This window comes from Rosa rugosa, chromosome 7 (genome assembly GCF_958449725.1).
Source record: "Rosa rugosa chromosome 7, drRosRugo1.1, whole genome shotgun sequence".
Classification (NCBI taxonomy): domain Eukaryota; kingdom Viridiplantae; phylum Streptophyta; class Magnoliopsida; order Rosales; family Rosaceae; genus Rosa; species Rosa rugosa.
Window position 1 is genome coordinate 17,804,711 of NC_084826.1, and position 24,762 is coordinate 17,829,472.

The 24,762-nt window shown below is 38.7% G+C and overlaps 5 protein-coding genes and 1 non-coding gene across 6 annotated transcripts in view; 1 reads left to right on the plus strand and 5 right to left on the minus strand.

Annotated features, from left to right (window-relative positions):
* The window catches only part of LOC133722944 (uncharacterized), a 3,783-nt gene extending 2,742 nt beyond the window's left edge, over positions 1-1,041 (minus strand). Inside the window, exons 1-3 of the mRNA XM_062149788.1 lie at positions 484-1,041; positions 176-388; positions 32-72 (exon numbers count right to left, since the gene is read on the minus strand). Of these exons, the coding sequence (XP_062005772.1) occupies positions 32-72; positions 176-388; positions 484-1,041 (812 nt within the window). The remainder of the gene's footprint in view (positions 1-31; positions 73-175; positions 389-483) is intronic.
* A 272-nt stretch (positions 1,042-1,313) lies between these two features.
* On the minus strand, positions 1,314-3,974 carry LOC133722945 (uncharacterized). Its single transcript, XM_062149789.1, has 3 exons — positions 2,273-3,974; positions 2,060-2,165; positions 1,314-1,958 (listed from the first exon to the last, which is right to left on the minus strand). Exons 1-3 carry the CDS (start codon positions 2,701-2,703, stop codon positions 1,314-1,316), a joined length of 1,182 nt encoding a protein of 393 aa, XP_062005773.1. The 5' UTR covers positions 2,704-3,974.
* Positions 2,827-4,728, minus strand: LOC133722946 (uncharacterized). The gene has a single exon (XM_062149790.1). The coding sequence runs from the start codon at positions 4,726-4,728 to the stop codon at positions 2,827-2,829; it is 1,902 nt and encodes a 633-aa protein (XP_062005774.1).
* Positions 4,729-11,395: 6,667 nt separating this feature from the next.
* Positions 11,396-12,337, minus strand: LOC133722948 (uncharacterized). The gene has a single exon (XM_062149791.1). It carries the CDS (start codon positions 12,335-12,337, stop codon positions 11,396-11,398), a length of 942 nt encoding a protein of 313 aa, XP_062005775.1.
* A 273-nt stretch (positions 12,338-12,610) lies between these two features.
* LOC133723817 (uncharacterized) lies at positions 12,611-18,798 on the minus strand. The gene has a single exon (XM_062150682.1). It carries the CDS (start codon positions 17,004-17,006, stop codon positions 12,618-12,620), a length of 4,389 nt encoding a protein of 1,462 aa, XP_062006666.1. The 5' UTR covers positions 17,007-18,798; the 3' UTR covers positions 12,611-12,617.
* Positions 16,309-16,415, plus strand: LOC133724055 (small nucleolar RNA R71). The gene has a single exon (XR_009853469.1). It is a non-coding gene; the product is annotated as a small nucleolar RNA R71 (small nucleolar RNA).
* Positions 18,799-24,762: the final 5,964 nt, after the last annotated feature.

Below are 24,762 nucleotides of genomic sequence, written 5' to 3' on the forward strand. Positions count from 1 at the left end.
ATATCCTTTACGTGCCATACGATGAGGGTACCGATTTTCCTTTCTTTTTTCTATTTGTGCATCACGCAGTTCCTACAAACCAAAGCATACTTAGGCACTACATTGCATTGAACTTATACAAACCATCGATAAAATGAAACCAACATATGAACTAAGTTTCCAACAGCTAACAAACCTGGAATTTTGCTGAAATCCTGTCAGCGACAAAGATATCCCAATCAGCCTTCTTAACACATCGATAATCATCCGGTGGATTTTCAAGCAATTCAGGGGTATCCATATAAGGGATAATGTACTTGTTGGTCAATTTGCTTTTAAATTCCCTCCATTTATTTGCAGCAGAGGTAATCACCAGCTTCTTACATTCTTTAGGGATCACATATGCATCCTACGTATAAGAAAAAGAAGATTAGTTTACATCGGAAACAAGTGTGACTGAAAGTGATAAGGATTGCAATATGTTGTAAGATTTAGTTTAAATACCATAATAGATTCCCAGATTTTCTGTTTTTCCTCAGGGTCCACCTCTCTCCAATCACCAGTGACAATCGAGATCTTTGTACGTGCTAAGACCCCAATGTAAGACTGCATTTCTTTTGCAGCCTTACCATAAGGTTCCCCCTTATCATTAATCTGTATGGTTAGCTTTCTCCCTCTGATGAGTCGCCTTGTAATGCGATTCATTGTCACCATCCCTCGCCTTAGCAGCTTCAAACCACCAGTTGCATTAGGATCTTCGATATCATCACCAACCTCTATCTTATTAGACTTAGAACTATTTCCAGACTTGGTCTTTGATACAGATTTCTCTGATACAGCCTTTGTCTTCTTCTTCGGGGATCTAGTCTTCTTCTTAGTTTGGACAACCTTCTTCTTCGGGGACACCTCCTTCTTCTTAGCAGACACAACCCTCTTCTTTGGAGACAAAGCTTTAGGTGTGGTTGACGGCCCTGCATCCTTAGAGCTAGTTCTTTTCATTTGCACAGCTTTCATCCTCAAAGCTATCGCTTTAGCTGCTGCTGCTCTATTAGATGGCGCCATGATCTAAAACACAAAAGCACATAATCTGTTAGCCACATGATAGGCAACATGACATATATAGGATGCATCACTTACAATTAAAATGACATAATAGTGAAAATCAAACACTTAGGTAATCAAGTAACAACTTGAATCAGCATATATTCCATCAACTAACAAATTAAAGTACAACAGCTCAAAGCTACAAATGGAAATGCAGCCTATACTAATATGCATACATAAGCATCAAAATCCTAAACACCATGCTACTCCCATCAGACACGGGGCAAACTTTAATTGTCAACCCATATTCCTTCATCACCATCTCGCATATGAATGCTAGGTTGATGACCAACTACATCATCAAAGGTTTCAACTGATGGCATTGTCGGAATAAATGCTAGTTGGTCCACTTCAGGGTCTTCGCATTCATCATTAGCCCCTTCATAGTCTTTATCCGGGCACCTCACCACTACTGACCATTCAGCATCGAGGGGGTCTTCAATATAAAAAACTTGTTTCACATGCGTAGCTAAGACAAACGGATCATTTAAATGGCCTATCCTATTCAGTTTCACCAAAGTAAACCCAAGATCGTCTACTTTGACGCCCCTAGAACTCTCTACCCAATCGCATTTAAACAATGGTACCCTAAATTTGTAATAGTCAACCTCCCATATTGTTTTAATTACACCGTAGAAGTCCATATCATCAGTTCTGGGCTTTCGATCCTTTGCACTTGCAACTTGCATTGCATCGGCAAGTAAAAAAACACCACTGTTCTGAACTGATCTGACATTGTCCCGGGATTTGGTGTTGAAATCAACTCCACTGACATGGTATCCACTAAAGGTTGGCACTTCATGCCTTGGGCCGCCAGCCATCCACCTCATTGTTTCTGAAACATCATTGTCGGGAATACTCATTGCATTTGCAACCTGCTAATTGAATTATACATTAATAAAGTGCACTCATCAAATAATTAAACTCAAAACATTCAAAATCAACATATGAATAAGCATAACCCATATGAACTTACCCTTTCCTTTAACCAATCTCCAAATGTCGCATTCTGTTTTTCCCTCAACCACCTCTTGTTTTTCATGAACTTAGGGAAAGTTAACTCCAACAATTCCATATGCTCCCTAAGTACAAGGAAAAGAAAACTGATCAACAATCTAACTCAAATGAATATATATTATAGGTATTGATATTACAAAGAAAAAACAATAGCATTGAAAGTAATACGTACTTGAAGTATGGAATGGCATCTTCAGTGTTCCGTAATACACACAGGTGTGCAAGTTGTAACTCCTTTGCAGAAACGATCACCATGGTTGCGCCTGATAAAGGCTTGCATCCATTACACAGTCCAGATAAGCTTTTTGATGGAATTCCCACAGTGGTATCATCTTCACGGAGCATACGTTCTGAGCAAAACTCTATAGCCTCTTCAACAATATAATTCTCAGCAATACACCCCTCAGGAAAATGGCGACTTCTCACATACCCTTTGAACACTTTCATGTACCTCTCAAATGGGTACATCCATCGAAGAAACACCGGACCACATAACTCTACTTCTCTAACAAGATGAACTGTTAAATGAATCATTACATCGAAAAACGAAGGTGGGAAGAACTTTTCAAGCAAGCAAACTGTATCAATAAGGTCAGCTTGCATCTGTTGAAGTTTTGAAACATCTATCACCTTACTACAAATTGCCTTGAAGAATAGGCAGAACCGAATAATAGCATACCTAACTGGCTTTTCTAAAACTGATCTTAATGCCACAGGGAGAAGAATCTACATAATAGTGTGGCAATCATGTGATTTAAGACCAACGAGTCTCAAATCTTCCATTGAAACCAGATTCCTTATGTTTGAGCAAAAGCGCACAGGAACCGTCATGTTGAAAAAGGAAGAGCATAATATTTTCTTCTCATCTAGCAGCAAGTTCCAACTCGCCAAAGGCAACTTTGCCCTTTTCGGACCAGGTGTAGGCTTCAAATCAGTTCTGATGCCCATATCAACCATGTCCAAACGAGAAGCAGCTCCATCCTTGGTCTTCCCGGGAATGTTCAATACGGTTCCAAGAATAGCATCGCAACAATTCTTCTCAATGTGCATCACATCGAGAATGTGTCTCACTGGAAGATGTTTCCAGTAATCAAGTTCAAAGAAAACCGATTTTTTTTTCCAGCAAGGTCTGTTTTTCGCTTCAACACCCTTGTGAGGGGGACAAGGTTTTTTTTTCCCAAATGGTATGTTCAGACCTTCAACTCTTGACAACATCTCCTCTCCACTTAATGGTGAAGGAGCGACATCTTCCTCTATGGTATTGTCAAAAGCTGCAGCCTGCCTTCGATATGGATGATGTCTTGGCAAAAATCTGCGATGTCTCATGAATGCCATTTTGTTACTATGCTTCAACCTGTATGGTCGGGTTTCATCAACACAAACTGGACAAGCATTGTATCCTTTGGTAATGCTGCCCGAGAGGTTCCCATATGCGGGAAAGTCGTTAATAGTCCAAAATAGGACTGCCTTCAGTTTGAAGGACTCTCCTCTAAGGGCATCATACACTTCAACCCCAACCCACAGTAGTTTCAAATCATCTATCAAAGGCTGCAAATAAACGTCAATATCATTTCCCGGCTGTTTGGGTCCAGATATTAACAATGTTAACATCATGTGCTTCCTCTTCATGCATAGCCAAGGAGGAAGGTTATATGTAACAAGAATAACAGGCCAGCAAGAGTATCGGCTACTTAATGAACTGTGGGGATTAAACCCATCTGAGGAAAGGGCTAGCCTAAGGTTCCTCGGTTCGCTACCAAATTCTGGCCACTTTGTGTCAACTAACTTCCAAGTCGGGGAATCTGCTGGATGCCTCATCATTCCATCTGTTTTCCTATCATTGGCATGCCAAGTCAAATCCTTAGCTGTCTTGGTCGATTGGAACATCCGTTTGAATCTTGGGATTGGTGGGAAGTACCACAAGACCTTCCCAGGCACCCCTTCCTTATTAGTATTTTCTCTACCCAGTTTCCAACGTGATTCACCACAGGTTGGACAACTTGTTGCTTCTGCATGCTGCCCTCTATAAAGGATGCAATCATTTGGACAAGCATGAATCCTTTCATAGCCCATGCCCAATGCAGCAAGTGTTTTCTTAGCCTCATATACAGACCCAGGTACCTCATTCCCTTCAGGCAGCAACATGCCAATCATGATTAGCATGTCAGAATAACAAGAGTCTGTCATTCCGTGTTTTGCCTTCAAATTGAACGTTTGTATCAAACCATTTAACTTTGTAGTCTTAGTACAACCCGGATACAAAGGCTTATCTCCATCCTCTACAAACCTAAGAAACTCATTCGAGTCACTCGAAATCTCATCATCTTCATCCCCTATCCCAAAATCAGCACCCATATCTACTGTTTCGGATTCACCTAATATATCGGCATTCATGGCAGAAGGTTCTCCATGCCATTTCCATTGCTTATATCTAACATCAATACCATTAAAGTATATATGGTCCTTGATCACTCCAACAGAAAATTCATCATTGTTACAACACTTCAAACAAGGACAGCATATTTTTGATATGTCGCGTGCATTTGCTAAAGCGAACTTAAGAAAGTCTTCAAGTCCTATCTTAAACTTCAATGATCTTCTATCAGCATGCATCCATGATTTATCCATCTTATATATAAACACATTATACAATTAGGAACTATATTATCACCTAGGATCAGAAAGCTTAAAAACGTACATATCACTATTAAACAACTTCACCACACACACACACACACACACATATATATATATATACACACACAGAGATACATGAAGCAACATTAATTCATAAACATACAGCAGAGCTTAATTAACATTCGAATGTAGCTACTCCATGACAAACATGAGCATCAATATAACAGAAAATTCCAATAACTCGTGAACCTAACTCTAGGAGAAAATAGTTCATTCCATGAAAAAAATTCAATTCTATAACACAAAATGAAACATTGTAACCAGAACTATAAAATTCCAAAAATTCATGTGCTTCTAGAACAGAAAGTTCACAAAAATAAAATGAAGAACGAACTATGTGATGATTATAAATGCTTACCTCAATTTGTTTAAGTCAGAGCTAAGCCAATCATCCGCTTCCAATGCTTGCCTAATGAGCCTAACTCCAAGCTTTCACTACATAGCACCCACAGCAAAAAAAACAAAAAAAAAAAACATGATCAGCAGTATGTAGTATAGAACAAGTTCAGATTGCACAAATAGAACACGACAAAAAATGATGGATGTAACAGAATAGCTTAAGGGAAAGATATATTTCTATTTCGATATGCGTATGAAAGGGAGAGCCAACTAGAAAGTGCTGAAAGTGCTTTTTTTATCAGAAAACAGAATGCTGAAGCATGCAAGTCTGCAAAATGATTTAAGTGCAAACCAAATGAAATGAAGTTCAACAATAACTGATGAAAGTGTATTTCATGAAATAACTTGAAAGGCAGTTCATCTATGTACTTTTACAATATGACTGCTTCATGAATTTGAATCAAATCCATTGTTCATGGTATTCAAGTAAAATTAGTTTGCACTCTGTCAATACTAAAACTTAAAAATCATAATCTCACATAAATGAAAAACACTCAAGTCTCACCAAGAAAGATAAAATGTCGTGCTATAATCTTCAAGTTATACTGATTCATTCACTTCACCAATTAAAACTAAATTGGGTGAACCATGCATGCAGAAGGATGTTACGACAGAAAAGTAAACAAAAACTAACGATCAATTCCAGTTATTCAATAAAAGGTTCACTTACATTGGCTGCTTCAGCCCAGATCAAACAGTACATGGAAACAAACAGTAGCTTTTTCTCCTTCCTAACTGACTGCAAACTGCACAAAATTGATTGATTCCATTAGTCACTAACTCACTATCATCAATCACCATCATTTAATAAACAAGAAAATATCAATTTATCATCGGAAGAGTGAAGTAAGAAAGGATATATATGAAATCAGATCTAGAAGTCCATACTTGCTCCAAACTGGCTGAATGCACAAGTAGTTACACCACTTTATATAGTTGTCTAGGGACTTTAAAAATATATTTTGCACCGCAGCCTCATCCAATATCTGCGCAATACAAGGACACAAGTCACAATTTGTGATAAATAAATTAAATCTTACAACAACTCTTCAATAACACATGGCACTGTAATGAAATAACTAGAAACCTCATGAAGAGGTCCAATAAGTTCTTATGGAGACTGTTGAAGTAAAATAAGATGTGTACTTTTGTTTAACCACCTTTAACGATATGAATATCATATTAAGATAGAAATTTCATTTTATGTAAACCCCCACTGAGGCCAGCACGTCAAAGACAAACTTGTCCACAAAATTTCTTGTCTTTTCCAAATTATAAAGTGCAGTATTATCATGTCATGTGTCTGAAATACATGAAGAGCTTCTTATAGATATCACTTTCGCATAGGTACCAGACGAGTAGGTAGATATAATTCATTATATTCAAGTTTAAATGATGTATATGCCATTAAAATCATGGATAGCTAGCATCAAAAATAAGATTTACAAAAGATCCCCACCCCATCCTTTACTTCCAATAACACTAAACTCAAGACAAAACATATATTCATTGGCAACACAACAATGCCGCCCCATCATGTACTTCTCAGTTAACTATCTCAATTAGCATGGAATATTGATGAGAGACTTACAGGTTCAGTTTCTTCAGGAATGCGAGGACGAGTTCAAGGTCAGCAGAGCCTCGGGGCTGTCGGAGGAGGAAGTCGAGAAGCGCCGGGCGGTGTACGGATGGAACGAACTGGAGAAGCACGAGGATTAGTCGATCCTGAAGCTCCTGATGGATCAGCTCAGCGACACGCTCGTCCGGGTTCTATTGTTCGCGGCGGTTCTCTCCTTCGTTCTCACATGGTACCGATCTGTTGGTCGTCTGATCTGGGTTGGTCGTCTGAGATCGGAGATCGCTCTGATCTGGGTTGTGATAGCTCTTTTTAAAGCTATTGATTTTCCTTATTCTCCTGCAAATATGTCGATTGTAATATAGGGAAATAAGGGTCTCCCGCAGAGGATTAAGATAAACTAAAGGCTTCAACAAAAGTCACAAAAACGTGACTGCAGCTCCTACTGAACCGCAGTAGAAAAACAAACTAAAAACCTAACTAAAACAACCCAGAAAAATACGAAAATTTACAGAGATATACTACACACGTAAAGAGTCTAGCACACAAAATTTGGTGAATTTTGGAGTTGATTTGCTATGGAAATAAAATACAGAAAAACAGAGAACAGAAAGAAAAATGAAATTGAAGCAGATTTGAAGTTGGTTGAGATCAAGATAATGAAACTAGCTAGGAAGGAAGTATACACCCCCAACAATAACACACAACACACTTTGTCCAATTTATCACCAATTAACTTAGTTGAAGATACTCAGATTGGCTCGGTACGCTTGAACACAACCTATTACTCTTTCTTACCTTGTACGCTAGGCAGGAAGTGCTCTACACCTAGACTATTCCCAAGCAATGCAACCTAAAGGTACGTTTATTAGATTAAACATGCAGAGATCATTAAGTTTGAAAAGAGTTTGAGCAATCACTAGGCATCGCAAATAACTTAGAGCCTTGCTAAACCTAGGATTTTGTTTACTTGCTAGTGAAAACTACCAATTACTTCTCTAGATAATTTGAGGAATCCAACTATTGATCCAGGCATCAAACCATCAAAGTATTAGAACCCTAGCATGCATACTAAGTAGTCCTCCAAAGCATACAAACATAGAATTCATCAATGAGAAATTGGTAAACAAAACCTCAACTTTATTAATTGAAAACAAACCGAAAATCAAAGCATGTTATGGATCATGTCTAGGGGCTTCAACAGCTCCCTAGCTACTGGAAATTTAGTTACACATAATTGGAATCAAAAACACAAAGGAGTTCATGAGAAAGGAAGACAACAAAAATCAGAAATTGGGAAAAATACGATCAATGATTGATCTTTGAGAAACAGTGATCGATCGTCTCTGGTGTGATTTTGCAGTCTTGCTTCTTCTTCTTCTTCTTCTTCTTTGGTGTGTCTCTGGTTCTTTTTTATGTGATATGGTCTGTATGTGGTTGGTCACTCTATTTATAAAACATGGAAGGAGGCCCCTTTATGTAGGAGTTGCAAGTTTCAAGGGCACTTTTGCAATTAGGCCAAGCTTGTTTACTTGTTCTATTTGATTTTCTCTTCTTAGGCTGAATTCTTTGACTTGTAGATCCTTTACAGCTGATATAAAACATGCTAACAGCTCATATAAAACATGTATAACTCAGCAAAGGATCCCCAAGAAGCCTCAAAACAATCTGCCAAGAGATAAGGAAGGTGACTTCCTTATCTGCCTCACTTAGGATTGCCTTTTTAGCCCTTCTTTTAACTCGGTTTCATTTCAGCTTTGAATGTGATTTTTAACAAGATAACAGCCTTGATGTTGATCTTTAAGAGTGTATAAAGATCTTCTAAAAATCCCCTCAACTTGCTGCCCAAAAGCAGCCTTGAAAAGCCTTCAAGATAAGGTCTGTCAGAAATTTCCAGATTTTCCTTATCTTCTGGTCAATTTTATGGGCTTGTACACCGACCTTGTAGCTATCTTTCTGAACGTTTCTTAGGCCTATAATGCCCTATGATATCATTTATTGACGTCCAAACAATATCCTTCCAAAAGACTTTCCAACAAAGTCTCCAAAAGACAGCTCCAATATGCTTCATAGATAAGACTGAAGGTGGAAAGCTGATCAGGATGCCTACTTTGTGCAACGTTTCTGACTTGATCCTTGACTATTATGATCACTTGATTTGGCTTTATTGTAGTGAAATATCTGGTTTTCACATGTAGTCAAGAATTGCTGTCATGGTGCACTCAAAATATCTTCAAAATGGGGTCCAAATATAGAAGAAAATAAGGCAGATTCCAGTTTTCATATTTTGCTTCTCAGCAACTGTTTTGCACGAAGTTTTCCACAAGCTTCCCTTCTTGTTTCTGACCACATAAATGGTTGTCCTTCATCTTTTGCATCAGTATTATACATCTGAGCCTTAACTTGCCACAATTGAGCTCCTATTTTTCCATGGTTGATCCACAAACCTCCTAAGAAAATAACAAAGTTAGTTTGATCTTTTTAACGAAATAACTAAGCAAAAGTGTAAAGGATTAAACTATAAATTCGTCGCATTTTATGCTCCTATCAAATTCCCTCACACTTAGCTTTTGCTAGTCCCTTAGCAAAATCAAAACTAACAAGACTGAACAAAGACTTGACAAAAAGCAAGTAAATGACTCTACTGCTCCGAACTGTTGTCTCAGAGATATCAAACTCATGGCTTTCACGTTAAACACTTAATCACATAGATAATTCCAAGGTTAATAAACATGTGACACTCATATGACTAAGTAAGATATGGAGAACTTAAGTTATATAGTGAATGATAGCGTGATTCGAACAAGTCCAATCCAAACTCACAAGGCATACTCTCAATTTTTCTCTCAGAAACGGCTATGCTTAAAAGCTTCACACTCAAGTATATGCAAGAGAACAAATAGTAAGGCAACAAACAGCTTGTATATTTCATCAATAAAAGCATTTTGTGAAGAATTTTAAAGACCTCAAGAAATGATTAAGTGCACAAATGGACCTAAACCATAAGCTCGACTTTGTAACTGACTCCACTAACCAAAGGCTGCCCATCTCAAGGATCAAGTAAGGACTTGAAACGGGTTGTAATGGGGCTCAGCTAGGGTTTTCGAAATGAAGATTAAGGATACAAAAATCCTAAGGACCTAGCAGAGCATATATGGACCACCTTATGTCACCATTTTTATGGGTCAATTATCATTGTTTTGGACCCAACTTTCACTCTAACCAACATGAGAATGGACAAAGGCCTAATTTTCAACTTTGAGCCTTCTACAAATTTGAAAGTCCAAAACCACACTTCAACAACTTCCCAAGAGTTTTCTTTTTAATTTTTCTTCTCTTTTTGACATTTTTCTTTCTTTCCTTTTTTTTTTTTTTTCTTTTTCTTCTTGGGTTTTCCCCACCCCACACTTGTCTTTCATCGTCACCCCTAAACATTATGTCATGCTCTACTAAGTCCCTAGCACAAGGGTAGAGATATCCTGTACTAAGCTCATGGTAGGGTAGTGAGGGTGATGAAACAAAGGTTTTCAACGTAGGCTCAAAGGGGTTCATTCTAAGGAGTCCCACGACGGGCACTATTGGGGACACATGCTTGTTTGGCTATGGTAGTTACCCTAATGCCTTCTATCCTATCCAAGATCAGGGCAATTTATGGCATACAAGTTTTGACAGTCACAAAAGTCGAGTTCTAGTATTCTCTAGTCCATTAAGATCTATGGCACATGATCATTGGATTTTCAAAGAATGATGAGGTCTTGCAAATACAGCCATTTAAATTCTGAATTTATCCTAGCATGCTTTATGAACCAAGTTACAATCCTATCTCAAATTTTCATACAAGTATCACAATGTCGATTAACCACAGAATTCAATTAAGTCCTATTTCAATTGTGAAAACCTTCAGCCATGAATTCAGAGACATGTTCATCCTCGACGTTAGGAGCATCCTAAGACTCAAAACAAAACAAAAACAAGAACAACACATAAAGTGACGCAACATACAAGAAAAAAAAACATTTTGGACTTTGGGATATTCATCTTCTCCTTTCGGTAACTCCTTTGGAACATGACCAGGTGAAGAGAGGAACGATTTTGGCGGAGCTCAGCTCACTGGATTGACAGGGGACGAGACCCTTTGTCAGCACTTCTCATATCCAAACTAGACCTTAGACATCATCCCATTGGATGCGCCTACGATGAAGAAGATATTTACCCAAAATTCATTTTGACTCTAATAATAAACAAACAAACAAACAAAAAGATTTTAAATTTTCTGATTTTTCCGATTTTTTATTTTGTTTTTTCTTTTTATGACAAAAACTAACTACAAGCATTAATCCTTCCCCCCACACTTAAATCATACATTGTCCTCAATGTTAAACAAGTTAGAGCATGTAATGAACAATTATCATGTGAAAGGAATGATTAACTCAAGAAAACCTAAAAACAAAAACTAAAAATGCAAATAACATAGATACAATCAGAAAATAGTAATAGAGGAGATAGAGTTTAAGAGAGCAAATCTGCGTTGATGGCTCCTCCACAGCTACGGTTTGAAATGGGTTGCCTCCCATGCAGCGCTTAATGTTTAAAGTCTTTCAGCCTAGACTTGTACCAAGAATTTTACTTAATGGGAGGGGGTTCATGGAGGGGTACATCCTCCATTTCTTGCTCCACAAAGGACTCATAGTAAAGTTTGAGTCGATGGCCATTGACTTTGAATTTCATTCCGGTCTTTTCACTTTGAATTTCCACTGCACCATGATGGAATACATTAGTAACAAAAAATGGACCAATCCAACGTGAACGAAGCTTACCAGGAAATAATTTAAGGCGGGAATGGAAAAGAAGGACTTTTTGTCCAACAACAAAAGTCTTCCTCATTATCATCTTGTCATGAAATGCCTTGGTCTTCTCCTTGTATATCTTAGCACTCTCATAAGCTTCATTGCGGATTTCCTCAAGCTCATTCAATTGAAGTTTTCTATGCAAGCCGGCAACGTCCAAGTCCATGTTAAATTTCTTTATTGCCCACCATGCTCGATGTTCCAACTCCACGGGTAAGTGGCATGGCTTGCCATAGACAATTCGGAAGGGTGACATGCCAATGGGAGTTTTGAAGGCAGTCCTATAAGCCCATAAGGCGTCATCTAATCTCAAGCTCCAATCCTTCCTATTTGGTGCCACGGTCTTCTCCAAGATTTGCTTGATTTCACGATTGGACACTTCCGCTTGCCCACTTGTTTGAGGATGATATGGTGTAGACACTTTGTGGGTAATATTGTACTTCCGAAGAAGAGCTTCAAAGGTCCTGTTGCAAAAATGCGATCCTCCATCGCTGATTATGGCTCGTGGGGTCCCAAACCTAGAAAAGATGTTAGCTTTAAGGAAATCTGAAACCACTTTAGCATCGTTAGTCCGGGTGGCTTTTGCCTCCACCCATTTAGACACATAATCAACTGCAAGTAGAATGTAAAGAAAACCATATGAAGAAGGGAATGGACCCATGAAATCAATGCCCCAAATATCGAATATTTCAACACTTATAATTGGAGTTTGAGGCATTTGATCCCTTGGACCCAAGTTACCTGTACGTTGACATTTATCACATGTCTTGCAAAAGAGATAAGCATCCTTGAATAGTGTAGGCCAATAGAATCCACATTCAAGGACTTTCAAGGCAGTTCTTTTCACTCCAAAGTGTCCTCCACAAGCATAAGTATGGCAAAAGGTTAGTATAGAATGAAATTCAGATTCATGGACACACCTTCTTACCAATTGATCGGCACAAAACTTCCATAAATATGGCTCATCCCAAACGTATTGCCTTGCGGTTTTAATCAACTTATCCTTTTTGAGCTCGAGTGAATTTGTCTGGAATTAGCTTGGTGGCCTTGTAATTTACGATGTCTGCGAACCATGGTTCCAAAGTACGATCGTTCATTTTTCCTTCTGATCCCAATTCTTGTACTTCAAACAATTGCTCATCCGGGAAGGTTTCCTTCAAATGTAGTGCATCTTCTTCCTCCTTTGAACTATGCACAAGTCTACTCAAATGATCAGCCACCACATTCTCACATCCTTTCTTGTCTTTGATCTCCAAGTCGAACTCTTGAAGGAGGAGAATCCATCTAATTAATCGAGGCTTTGCTTCCTTCTTTGTAAGTAGGTACCTAAGGGCTGCATGATCAGAGAAAACAATAACTTTAGTGCCCAAAAGATATGAACGAAATTTTTCTAAAGCAAAAACAACGGCTAATAATTCTTTTTCTGTGGTGGAGTAGTTGAGCTGGGCATCGTTCAGTGTCCTTGACGCATAGTAAATAACATGAGGGATCTTTTCAACCCTTTGCCCCAAAACAGCTCCTACGGCATAATCAGATGCATCACACATGAGCTCAAAAGGAAGATTCCAATCTGGTGGCATGATAATAGGGGCCTCGGTCAACATCTTCTTTAGCTTTTCAAATGCCTCCATGCACTCCTTATCGAAGACAAAAGGTACATCTTTTTGAAGTAGTCGACATAAAGGTCTTGTGATCTTTGAATGATCCTTGATGAAGCGTCGATAGAAACCTGCATGGCCAAGAAAAGACCGCACCTCCTTCACAGATGTGGGAGGTGGTAAAGAACGTACAAGATCTATCTTTGCTTTGTCTACTTCTATCCCTTTAGCAGATATAATATGACCCAAAACTATACCTTGTTGTACCATAAAATGACATTTTTCCCAGTTTAAAACAAGGTTAGTTTTTTGACATCTTTTAAGAACTAAAGATAGATTAAATAGACAAGAATCAAAAGAGTCACCGTGGAGAGAAAAATCGTCCATGAAGACCTCGATGATCTTTTCAACCATATCAGAAAATATGCTCATCATGCACCTTTGGAATGTTGCAGGGGCATTGCATAGGCCAAAAGGCATCCTCCGGTAAGCGAATGTCCCAAAAGGACATGTGAAAGTTGTCTTTTCCTGATCTTCCGGATGAATGGCAATTTGATTGTAACCGGAGTATCCATCCAAGAAACAATAATATGCATGACCTGCAAGTCTTTCCAACATTTGATCAATAAAAGGTAAAGGAAAATGGTCCTTACGTGTAGTAGTGTTGAGTTTGCGGTAATCAATGCAAACTCTCCAACCGGTTTGAACTCGGGTAGGAATCAACTCATTGTCTTCGTTCTTCACAACTGTGATGCCAGAACGTTTAGGTACAACTTGGACTGGACTCACCCATTGGCTATCAGAGATGGGATAAATGATGCCCACATCAAGGAGTTTAAGGACCTCCTTCTTTACTACCTCCATCATAGGTGGGTTGAGACGTCTTTGAGCCTCTCTTGATGGTTTGGTGCCTTCTTCTAAGAGAATTCGGTGCATACACATGGAAGGGCTTATTCCTTTTATATCCACTATACTCCATGCAATTGCTGACTTGTGTTCCCTTAGAACTCTCACCAATTTTTCTTCCTCAATCACAGAAAGGTTGGCTGCAATGATGACGGGTAATGTCTCATTCTCTCCCAAGAAAACATACTTTAAGTGTTCGGGCAATGGTTTGAGTTCTAATTTGGGTGCCTGAACAATAGAAGGAACAAGTTTTTCATCAGTTAGTGGAAGGTGAATGAATTTAGAACTAAACTTAGCTGGGATATAAGGTGGAGCATCAAGGATAGCAGCTAATTCCCGCAATTCTTCGTTGAAAACCATGGAAGATGAAGCAGCAACTTTTATGGCAGACGACAAATAATCGATCGCTGCATTCCCTGCGGTCGATTGCTGCTGGGAGTTTAAACCGATTTCCAATGTTTTCTTGAGTGGGTCTTCCCCCACACTTGCATCAAAGGTGTCCTGCACTAAAAATTCAAGAGTATCAATAGAAAAACAGGAATGAACGTCACAAGGGTACCTCATAGCTTCAAAGATATTGAAGCTTATAACATCTCCATCGAATTCCATTGTTAAGGTTCCTTCGAAGACATCTATCTTTGTGCGAGCGGTTCTTAAGAATGGCCGGCCAAGAATAAGAGGTAGGTCATAAGGCACAGGCTCGGGCTCCATGTCAAGTACAAAGAAATCCGCGGGAAATATCAAATGATTAACTTGGACGAGCATATCCTCCACAAGTCCCTTAGGAAGAACTATTGAGCGATCCGCTAATTGGATAGTTATTGGTGTAGGCTTGAGTTCACCTAGGTTCAAAGACTCATAAACAGAAAAAGGCATTAGATTAATTGAAGCACCCAAGTCTAATAAAGCCTTACCGAACCTTTTATCCCCAATTGTGCAAGGGATTGTAAACCTCCCGGCGTCCTTCAATTTTAGAGGTAACTTTCTTAGGAGCACAGCGGACACTTCTTCACTTAAAGCAATGGTTTCCTTCTCCTTGTACTTCCTTTTATTGGTACAAAGCTCCTTGAGAAATTTGGCGTATCGTGGTATTTGGTTTATAGCATCCAAGAGAGGAATGTTAACTTGGACTTTACGGAAAGTTTCCAAGACATCCTTCTCTTCTTGATCTTTCTTAGAGCTCATGAACCTGCGAGGAAAAGGAATACATGAAGTAACCAACTTAGGAGGAGTAGGATCTTTTACCTTTGGAGGAGAAAAAGCATGAACATTCTGATCAGCCCCAAAATGATTGATTTTCTCTTCCTCCATATTTCTTTGCTCCTCCTTTTCTTCTTGACCTTTCATGGGTGCCCTTTGATGCGCAGAAGCTTTTTCCAATTGTGTACCACTCCTTAAAGTGATTGCATTGAGCTCAGCCATACGTCCATCCTTAGGATTTTGAATTGTTGTGCTAGGGAGGGTGCCAGGAAGTCTAGTGTGCATGTCTGTTGCAAGTTGCCCAACCTGCCTTTCCAAGTTCTTGATAGATTGACCATGCTCCTTGAGTTGAGATCTTGTTTCTTGGATGAAGACATTGGTGTTTATGGTCATCTCCTTGACTAGTTCTTCCAAAGACTTGCTTGAGGTTTGTTGAGGGGGAGCTTGTTGATAGATTTGCTGCCTAGCCCCTTGTTGGAATCCAGGTGGTCCATTGTAGACACCTTGGGTGGGTCGAACCACGTTGTCATTGCCGCTCCAACGGAAGTTAGGGTGATCCTTCCATCCCGGATTGTACGTGTTCGAGTAAGGGTCGTATTTAGGCCTTTGTTGCCCCATATAATTCACCTGTTCTTCAGACAAAGAAGACAAAGGACATTTATCAGTAGTATGATCAGAATAGGAACAAATAGAACATACCTGAGGTGTTGCCTTAATGCCATTGCCCAAGGCATTCATTAGCATGTCGAGTTTTCTTTCCACTGCCACCATTTGGTTCCTTGAATCAACTTCATACACTCCACGTCCTCTTATACGTTTATCTCTTGTGTAGAATTGTCTATTGTTGTCGGCCAAATCATCAATCAGATTATATGCTTCTTGACCTGTTTTATTCATGAAAGTACCTCCACATGCAGAATCAACACTGCCCCTATTAGTTATGTCCAATCCATCATAGAAAAATTGGACAAGGTCATTCAGACTGAAGTTGTGATGGGGACACTTCCTCTGCAACTCTTGAAATTCCTCCCATGCCTCATATAGTGTATCTCCATCCTTTTGAGTGAAGTTCTGAATCTCCCTCCTTAATCGTTTGGTCAATTGAGCAGGGAAGTATTGTTTCAAAAACTTCTTCACCATTTCATCCCAAGTTGTGATGATACCTGCAGGTAACGAGTATAACCAACGTTTTGCATCATCTTTTAAAGAAAAGGGAAATAGAAGTAACCTGAGTCCTTCTGGTTGGATGTTCTGAATGGTTTGCAGCTTGCAAATATCCAAGAATTCTCTAATGTGAACATTAGGATCCTCAGATGGCGTGCCCGAGTACTTAGGCAACGAGTTAAGGAGCTGCATAGGAATGGAGAAGGCCTGATTGCCCGGTGGTGTGTAAGCTATGCATGAGGGGGACTCCGAAGCTGTAGGAACAAAAGCATCCTTCAATGGCTTTGGTTCAACCATGGCGAGGATTGGGGGTTCCTTTTCGTCCTCGTGAATTGAACGTGCAGGTGAGTTTGGTGGAGTTTTCCCGTGTTCCTCCCCTTGTGAGGAAGTAGAACCCGCCGTTGTGTCGTCAATTGGCAAACTAGTGTCCTTCGTTTGCTTTCTATTCGACTTGTAAGTGCGTTCTATTTCTGAATCCAAGGGGGTAAGATTGCCTTGTGCAGTGCTACGAGTAAGCATACACCTGAAAACACAAACAAAGAAAAACTAAGTAAGAAACTAACACAAAAATCAAATTAGACAAACTAGTAGAAGCAATTAGAATAAAAGTAATCCCCGGCGACACGGCGCCAAAAATTGATAGCTCTTTTTAAAGCTATTGATTTTCCTTATTCTCCTGCAAATATGTCGATTGTAATATAGGGAAATAAGGGTCTCCCGCAGAGGATTAAGATAAACTAAAGGCTTCAACAAAAGTCACAAAAACGTGACTGCAGCTCCTACTGAACCGCAGTAGAAAAACAAACTAAAAACCTAACTAAAACAACCCAGAAAAATACGAAAATTTACAGAGATATACTACACACGTAAAGAGTCTAGCACACAAAATTTGGTGAATTTTGGAGTTGATTTGCTATGGAAATAAAATACAGAAAAACAGAGAACAGAAAGAAAAATGAAATTGAAGCAGATTTGAAGTTGGTTGAGATCAAGATAATGAAACTAGCTAGGAAGGAAGTATCCACCCCCAACAATAACACACAACACACTTTGTCCAATTTATCACCAATTAACTTAGTTGAAGATACTCAGATTGGCTCGGTACGCTTGAACACAACCTATTACTCTTTCTTACCTTGTACGCTAGGCAGGAAGTGCTCTACACCTAGACTATTCCCAAGCAATGCAACCTAAAGGTACGTTTATTAGATTAAACATGCAGAGATCATTAAGTTTGAAAAGAGTTTGAGCAATCACTAGGCATCGCAAATAACTTAGAGCCTTGCTAAACCTAGGATTTTGTTTACTTGCTAGTGAAAACTACCAATTACTTCTCTAGATAATTTGAGGAATCCAACTATTGATCCAGGCATCAAACCATCAAAGTATTAGAACCCTAGCATGCATACTAAGTAGTCCTCCAAAGCATACAAACATAGAATTCATCAATGAGAAATTGGTAAACAAAACCTCAACTTTATTAATTGAAAACAAACCGAAAATCAAAGCATGTTATGGATCATGTCTAGGGGCTTCAACAGCTCCCTAGCTACTGGAAATTTAGTTACACATAATTGGAATCAAAAACACAAAGGAGTTCATGAGAAAGGAAGACAACAAAAATCAGAAATTGGGAAAAATACGATCAATGATCGATCTTTGAGAAACAGTGATCGATCGTCTCTGGTGTGATTTTGCAGTCTTGCTTCTTCTTCTTCTTCTTCTTCTTTGGTGTGTCTCTGGTTCTTTTTTATGTGATATGGTCTGTATGTGGTTGGTCACTCTATTTATAAAACATGGAAGGAGGCCCCTTTATGTAGGAGTTGCAAGTTTCAAGGGCACTCTTGCAATTAGGCCAAGCTTGTTTACTTGTTCTATTTGATTTTCTCTTCTTAGGCTGAATTCTTTGACTTGTAGATCCTTTACAGCTGATATAAAACATGCTAACAGCTCATATAAAACGTGTATAACTCAACAAAGGATCCCCAAGAAGCCTCAAAACAATCTGCCAAGAGATAAGGAAGGTGACTTCCTTATCTGCCTCACTTAGGATTGCCTTTTTAGCCCTTCTTTTAACTCGGTTTCATTTTAGCTTTGAATGTGATTTTTAACAAGATAACAGCCTTGATGTTGATCTTTAAGAGTGTATAAAGATCTTCTAAAAATCCCCTCAACTTGCTGCCCAAAAGCAGCCTTGAAAAGCCTTCAAGATAAGGTCTGTCAGAAATTTCCAGATTTTCCTTATCTTCTGGTCAATTTTATGGGCTTGTACACCGACCTTGTAGCTATCTTTCTGAACGTTTCTTAGACCTATAATGCCCTATGATATCATTTATTGACGTCCAAACAATATCCTTCCAAAAGACTTTCCAACAAAGTCTCCAAAAGACAGCTCCAATATGCTTCATAGATAAGACTGAAGGTGGAAAGCTGATCAGGATGCCTACTTTGTGCAACGTTTCTGACTTGATCCTTGACTATTATGATCACTTGATTTGGCTTTATTGTAGTGAAATATCTGGTTTTCACATGTAGTCAAGAATTGCTGCCATGGTGCACTCAAAATATCTTCAAAATGGGGTCCAAATATAGAAGAAAATAAGGCAGATTCCAGTTTTCATATTTTGCTTCTCAGCAACTGTTTTGCACGAAGTTTTCCACAAGCTTCCCTTCTTGTTTCTGACCACATAAATGGTTGTCCTTCATCTTTTGCATCAGTATTATACATCTGAGCCTTAACTTGCCACAATTGAGCTCCTATTTTTCCATGGTTGATCCACAAACCTCCTAAGAAAATAACAAAGTTAGTTTGATCTTTTTAACGAAATAACTAAGCAAAAGTGTAAAGGATTAAACTATAAATTCGTCGCATTTTATGCTCCTATCAGGTTGTTCGTCTGAGATCGGGGATCGTTCTGATCTGGGTTGGTCGTCTGAGATCGGAGATCGCTCTGATCTGTTGGTCGTCTGGGATCGGAGATCGCTCTGATCTGTTGACGATTTGGGGTCTAGCTCTGATCTGGGTTCGCTCCAATCTGTTGCTCAATTGGGTTCTAGGTCGACTGCTGGAGAAGAAGGGTTCTAGGTCGACTGCTCGAGGAGAAGAAAAGAGGCGTCTATTTTTTTAACTAAGTGTTATTAGAGAACTCGGGGTATCTAGCGCTAGGTCATTTAGTTCAGCCAGTTTTTTTTAACCAAGTTTTAGTTCAGCCAAAAATGTTTTTTTGTCCAGACAAGGAGAAATAATTTCTCCCTTTACTCAGACAACAGAATCTGTTGTCTGAATTTTCTAAATTATAACAAACTTGAAAAAGTTGAATTGGTGTTGATTTTGATACCATTTAGACGACATAAATAGTTAAATCTGTTGTCTGAAGACGTTCAAAAAAATCAGACAACAGAAAAAACGTCTTCTGTCGTCTGAGTGGTATGGTCTGAAGCATTTTTTGGCATAGTGTCGGCATAATTAAAAGTTGAGACACACTATAAGTGTCTGATTATGTGCAGGCATTGCAGAATACTGCAATTAGACATTGTTTTGCTTTGAATTTTTATGTTAAGATTTTGAAAGAACGAATAATATCTCATCTAAAGTTGCTTCACCCTGATGAAGTATCATTAAATTATTTTGCATCATAAATTTTAGGTACAATCTCCAATCTTCACGGATCACTCATTACATCTTCTCCTCTATTATTAACTCATTGAACCCCTATCCTAGATCTGACTAGGTGATCCCCTTCCCTAGGCAATCGGGTTGAGTTGGTCTAAACCTTGATTTGTCTGTCCCAATTGCAGTGAGACCTTTACTCGAACCTTCATTTCTATCGCTACAACTGCACAACTCTTCCTAATACCTAATGTTTTGTAGTGATTTGGTCCCATGGTAGAACGATTCCTACCAAAGTTCCATAATGTTTCATAATCCATAAAATGATGAGTAAGATTACATACTTGAACACACCAACTACCAAAATCGTGATATTAATTGAGAAATTAATCATATCCTTTGAAAAGACTTGGCATCAATTGGGCATGAACCATTAAACCACTAAGAGTCTTGTTAGTAAAAGGCTAAAAGCTATAAATAGCACCTACTCGATCCACTCTATAACTATCAAATTTTGAAGACAGTAAAGAGTAGCTAGGGCAATCTACCACAGAAAAGTCTATAGCATTTATACATGATCAAGTCATACGTGATATACTGATATGACATACAAGTCACATAGCATGTATGGTATGGCCGTATGGGCAAGTAGGTCAACCATAGGATTGAATGAATAATTGTTGTACGTGACCATTTTGCAGTACTACAAGATGAATAGGAAATACCAAGATAATTTTTTAAGGTTGGTACTTAGTACTAAGAGATCAATAATGTACTTGTTACATCTCAACAAAAGGTTCGACACGGCATATGATATACTTGAATTTCGAAGTTTTACCTAGCGCATCACCCCCTCACCTCTGTTCGCACCCTTCAATTTCGCAAGAAAAAAGAATCCATTATCATAAGACAAACTCCGCATAAAATGGCTGCACTCATTAGTGTTAGGCCTCTTCTAATTTAGGTAGTTTCAGTCACCTTATTTTGGTGTGATAGCTCTCACCTTTTCTTTCTGGTGAATGTGGCCATTTGAATAGTGAATTCAGGGGAATTGGGGTGAAACTTTATCTGCACTCATGTTCTTCTGCTGGTCAATAATGACACTCAATTGAACGTCACTGCACTTTGAGACATTATTCAAAAGTTGCCTCATGCCAAAATTCGGCCTTGAAAATTGCAATAATTATGGTAAATTGAAGGAAAATAATTGAAAAGAATCCATTCAAAATCAGACTAGTTTTTTCTTGGTGTTTACTGTCATAACAACAAGATTTGGCATTAACTTAATACTAGTCTCTTGTCAGTGCGTGTCATTTGACATTTTTTTTTCTTAGAGAAATGTAAAACAATAAATTACATCAAAAATAAAAACTCAATTTTCTAATAAAATAATATATATATTTTTTTTAGTTTTTGTGGAATGGCTATTCTTCCGATTTTACTATTTTTTGATAAAAATGTTTTACTTCTACTTATTAATAAATTATGGGCAAAATAGATAGTTCAAAAATTTAACCACTCTCTTTAAGAATTTGCTTAATATATAAGATCTACTGGAGTGGGATAAATCGGGGGGACTGTTTCAATTGTTTATGTGATTTTTACACTCATATGGTTGTTTCTATTAAATCCAGATAAACCAAATAAAATTAGAAGTTTTGGGCTGCTACAATGTTTTCTGGGCCTTCTGGCATTTCGGCTTTTATTTAGTTGTAGTTTTGGTTCTAGTTTTTGCTCTAGTTCCCTTTGTTTGAATGGATTGCTTCTTTGCCAAAAAAAAAACAATTAGTTTGAGACCAAGCTAATAAAATTCTCTATTTCTTTAGCTAAAGTAGCTTTTTGCGTATTGAGCAGCATTATCTATTTAAGCTAGTTTTAAAATGAAGTTTTGTTTATACACCTTGTTTTGGTCATTCAGTTTAGCAAACACAATCAAGAGTTACTCTCACAGTCTCACTCTCGATATTTAGAGAGCTAATTATTATATTATAAAAACTAAAAGTTTTTTTTTTTAAGGAAATAAAAACTAAAGCGGGTATGGGTTTAGAAATGATTCCCATACTAATTGTTTTTTTCTCCCGTTCTAATTATCTCAAATTCATGACTTATTCCATTTCAGTTGTCTCCGATTCATGTCTTTTACCATTCCAAGTAAGTAAACATGTCATAAACTCAATTTTTTTTTTTTGACTTTGTCAAGGGGAACTCAAAAACTTCCTAAGCCCCAAGATAAACTCCTTCGGCGCATGTGAAATGCTCCAACTGTGAATTGCAGCACAGTGCCTGGCCACTTTGACAGCTTCGGGGTTCGAACCTAGGTTGGGGAGCACACCCAACTAGACAAGAACCACTAGGCCACTTGCAGTGGTTATAAACTCAATTCTTTAGTCTAACCTAAACAGCGGCAGATCTCAGCGATAAAGGCCGATCTAAATCCAATTCTCTAATTTGATTAATTTAATGAGCGATGAAGCTTAAAAGTAATGATATGCTGTTATGGTTTGGGAGGAGGGAGGTGAGCGTCTTTCGTGGTATTCTTATAATCATGATTTTTGAAGGGTGTTGCACTAGACTCTTTTAAAGATGAGTTTGGTATGATATAAGCTCTGATGTTTAACAAAATAATGATCATACCTTCTTATATCTAGCAAACTCGTCTAATCTAGGCTACTAATTATAGGATATCTAAGGGTAGAGAAAAGACCAAATATCCAGGAAAGAAAAGAATTGTTAAAAAATGAGACTGTGGCTCTCTCAAAAACCTAGCCGCCAGGGCTATGGTTCTCCATTCCGGCAACCGCCTCTGGTCCCCGCCCTAATTGGTGACTGCTTTTCCACGCTCTGCGGTCTAGTACCCGCACTCCAACGCCCAACGAATGCTCAACCATGCCCAACTCCTAGACCATGGGAACTCGATGTGAATAAGGGGAATGGCCAGGCAGATCTGATCGAGATCGGGAATCGAAGGACTTGGAATCCGGGAATGCGAATCAAACTGGGGAGATGGCGACTCAAATCTCAGGTGAATCACAGCGGAGTCTTGAAGTCTCCCAAGTTCGGGCATGGAGATCTGGCCGGATTTGTATGGGCTGGCTTGATGACTGAGGCGGTGCGGCATCATAGGTCGACTGCAAGCAAGGTGGCAACATGTGGTGTACAACGTCATGTAGGGGAAGTGATGCGATTGAAGACATCGGCAATGAAATGGCAAGCTGGTCTTGCTATGAATTTGCTGCCTAAGGTTGTGAGGTAGATCACCGGGTGAAGCGTTGAGGCGGCCCACGATCATGCGGCGATGGGGGTAACGACGAAGAGGCGTGGGGACGGGATAGACACCGCCGGTGATATTGCATATTGGGTATCCTTTTGTGGTTGGGTGCCCAAATCAGTTTTGGGGCCCAAGTTCGTGTTCAGGCCCAAACCAAGCTGGGTGCCCAAACATAACACAGTTTTGGGACCTAATTGGAGAGGGGCTTGGAAGTGGACTCAGCTATGGGATCTATGTTGGACTCGGGCTCTTTTATGCGCCCAATTGATGGGCTCTAACTCTCTAGGGTACCGTATTTGGGATCCTGGAGGTTTACTCAAACAGAATCCGAGCATGTTTGGCATAAGTGATACTATTGAATCTTCTGGAGTAGTACTGAAGGAGGATTCAAGCTATTTTGTAATGGCGGAGCATGAAACGTCAAATGAGTAGACCTATCTCTATGTGCCACCGTGGGTACTACTACATCTTCTTGTTCTGTATGTAGATGGCAGCGGAAGAGTATGTAATGACCACTCTGGCCTTAAGCTAACACAAATTTCTAGAAATTTAATAACACTCCACGAACGCTATCTGGATGTGTTACGATATGATTGTAACCCAACTCTATTGAGTTTCTATCTATAAAGTTATTTCCTTGATTCAAAAAAAGAAAAGAAAAAGGCTACTAATTGTAGCAAACAAACACTTCTAAGTCCTTATTATTTCTGTGTCTCATAACAAATTTTTGTAAAACATTCAATAAAGTGTGCATATCAAATGTGTCTGTGTGACTAGAATCTCACATTGTGAGACAATCTTTCAATCAACCTATTTAACTAGATGGTTATATTAGGGCTGTCAATGGGTCGTGTCAGGTCAAAGTATTTGTCGTGTGGCAATATACAAACCCAAACCCAACCCATTTAATAATCGTGTCAAAAATTTAAACTCAAACCCAACCTATTTATTAAACGGGTTACCCATTTCCAACCCCCTTAACCCATTTAACAAATAGATTGTGTCTTGTTAGACAAAATGACTCATTTAAGGGTTAACAATGCGACCCATTTAACTAAAAAAATGCATAAATTGATTAAATTCATTAAAAACTCCACAAGACTAAGAATATAAATAATTATATATATATTCATAAATAATTATATCCAATAATTACAAAGCAAAATATTTCAAATTGTCTAATCCTATGATCAAATACTCCCAACATCCAAAATTTCAAGAAGAAGTATAGCATAATCGGGTTATACGGGTTTCACTTCGTGTTGGCGGATTGACCCGTGGCCAACCCATTTATTAAATGGGTCATGGTGGGTTGACCCACGGCTGACCCACTTTTTAATCGTGCGGGTTCAACCCGCTTTATTTCGTGCGGGTTTCGAGTCGTGTCGGAATTGACA

Coding starts and splice junctions, on each gene's coding strand:
- LOC133722945 (XM_062149789.1), bottom strand. CDS start 2,703: ATGCAAGCTGACCTTATTGATACAGTTTGCTTGCTTGAAAAGTTCTTC. Junction 2,166..2,272: donor GATGCCATTCCATACTTCAA/GTACGTATTACT, acceptor CCTTGTACTTAG/GGAGCATATGGAATTGTTGG. Junction 1,959..2,059: donor GAGATTGGTTAAAGGAAAGG/GTAAGTTCATAT, acceptor TTCAATTAGCAG/GTTGCAAATGCAATGAGTAT.
- LOC133722946 (XM_062149790.1), bottom strand. CDS start 4,728: ATGGATAAATCATGGATGCATGCTGATAGAAGATCATTGAAGTTTAAG.
- LOC133722948 (XM_062149791.1), bottom strand. CDS start 12,337: ATGCCTCAAACTCCAATTATAAGTGTTGAAATATTCGATATTTGGGGC.
- LOC133723817 (XM_062150682.1), bottom strand. CDS start 17,006: ATGCTTACTCGTAGCACTGCACAAGGCAATCTTACCCCCTTGGATTCA.